The 1,840-nt window shown below is 46.8% G+C and overlaps 1 protein-coding gene across 1 annotated transcript in view; it reads right to left on the reverse strand.

Annotated features, from left to right (window-relative positions):
• The window catches only part of Agfg2 (ArfGAP with FG repeats 2), a 26,703-nt gene that overhangs the window by 6,576 nt on the left and 18,287 nt on the right, over positions 1-1,840 (reverse strand). Inside the window, exon 4 of the mRNA XM_029533881.1 lies at positions 344-500. Within this exon, the coding sequence (XP_029389741.1) occupies positions 344-500 (157 nt within the window). The remainder of the gene's footprint in view (positions 1-343; positions 501-1,840) is intronic.

Raw genomic sequence — 1,840 nt, forward strand, 5'->3', positions numbered from 1 at the left:
CTTCCCGGCAAGACAGGGTTTGTGTAGCCCTGGATGGCCTCAAACTCCCAAAGACCCGCCTGTCTCTGCCTCCTGAGTCTGCCCAGCTCACCCCTTATCCTTGCCACNTACGAGAAGGGAGAGTCAAGACTGAGGTCACTATTCTCACCTCCCTAAGCACCACTTTCCGCCAGGGTCTANGTATCAGATGCAAGCTAGAGGTAGCAGCATGGCTGGGAACCGGCCTTTAGCTCATAGACTGACAATGTCTAAATCCAAGCGATCTGACTTAGGAAAGCGACCCCCCACCCCCCCCACATCTAAACCAAATCTCAGGGGAAATGTGACCAGGTCCGAGGGTTACCTGGCTTGAAGTGGAAGCAGGATCAGAGAGAGATGGCGCAGGGTCTCCCAGAAGTGTCCGAATGGGCTTCCCTTCTGGGACAGAGCCCTGGACAGGGGGAGCAGAGACGCTGCCTTTGCTGTAAGAGGGCCCCTTGACTTGCTCTGGGGGGACGTACCTGTGAAAAAGAACAGTTATGCTGTTAAAAAAAGAGAGAAAGCCTCGGACCATGCTCAGCTAAGGTGGTTGGGGAAAGACAAGTTACAGGGTCAAAGTCTTTATTATTTCTTTACCAATTCCCATTTATGAGTGAAAAGAACTTTGTGGTGCACACCTTTAATCCCAACACCTGGGAGGCAGAGGCAGGTNGATCTCCAAGCTCTAGGCTAGCCTGGTCTACTAAGTGAGTTCCAGGACTGGCCAGGGCTACACAGAGAAACCCTATCTCAACCCTCCCCCAACACCTCCCCCCGAAAACAATGTAGAAATCTAACAATATTCTCTTGAATGTGTCCCTTTCTTCTGTGAGCAGGGCTTTGTGCATGATAGTTATGTGCTCTGGCACTGAGCAACACCCCCAGCCCCTCACTGGGGGATTCTAGGCAGGGGCTCTACCACTGAGCTATATCCTCAGCCCCCTTGGGCATGAGCTACCACATTCAGCTGCCCCTTGGGTATCTTTTTTTTTCTTTTTTATAAGACAGGGTTTCTCTGTGTAGTCCTGGCCTTGAACTCATTGAGATCTACCTGAAATTAAAGGTGTGTACCATCACCCTTCTGGTACTCTTTGGGTATCTTAATGTATCTTTCTTTGCTTTATATTAAAAATTTCATTATTATTATTACTACTACTACTATTATTATTATTTGTGTGTGTTACATGTACATGTACATGCATGTGTGCCACTGAAGGTCAGAAAAGAACTTGCATGTTGTATGTATGTTTGCTCCTTCTGCCATGTGACTCCTCAGGTCTGAACTCAGGTCAAATCAGGCGCCTTTGCCTGCTAAGCCATCATTGTTTTTGGCCTTTTGAGACGTGGTATCACTATGTACCCATAGAGGACTTGAACTAATCCTCCTGCCTCCACTTCCAAAATGCTCCGATTCCAGGTGTATACCACCATGCCCAGCTTTGATAAATTTCTGTTCAGAAATGCCGTTTCCCCCATGTTGTGGCTACTTTTTAAAAGATTTTGTTGCTGTTGTCTTTATTCTTCTGAGACAGGGTTTCTCTGTGAAGCTTTGACTGTTCTGGAACTCTCTCTGTAGACCAGGCTGGCCTCAAACTCACGGAGATCTCTGCTTGCCTCTGCCTCGAGTGCTGGGGTTAAAGGCACCCAGCTGCCACACCTAGATTCTTTAAAGAATTTTGTAATTAGCATATGTTATTTGTACAAGATAATGGATGTCTTCTTTGGACATCTCGAGGCATCTTGGTTTTAAGTAGTCATAGATACAATAACACAGATAGAACAATGATCTTACTTTCCAACTTCTTTGTTGAGGTGGCCCTTT

This window comes from Mus pahari, chromosome 23 (assembly GCF_900095145.1).
Source record: "Mus pahari chromosome 23, PAHARI_EIJ_v1.1, whole genome shotgun sequence".
Lineage (NCBI taxonomy): Eukaryota > Metazoa > Chordata > Mammalia > Rodentia > Muridae > Mus > Mus pahari.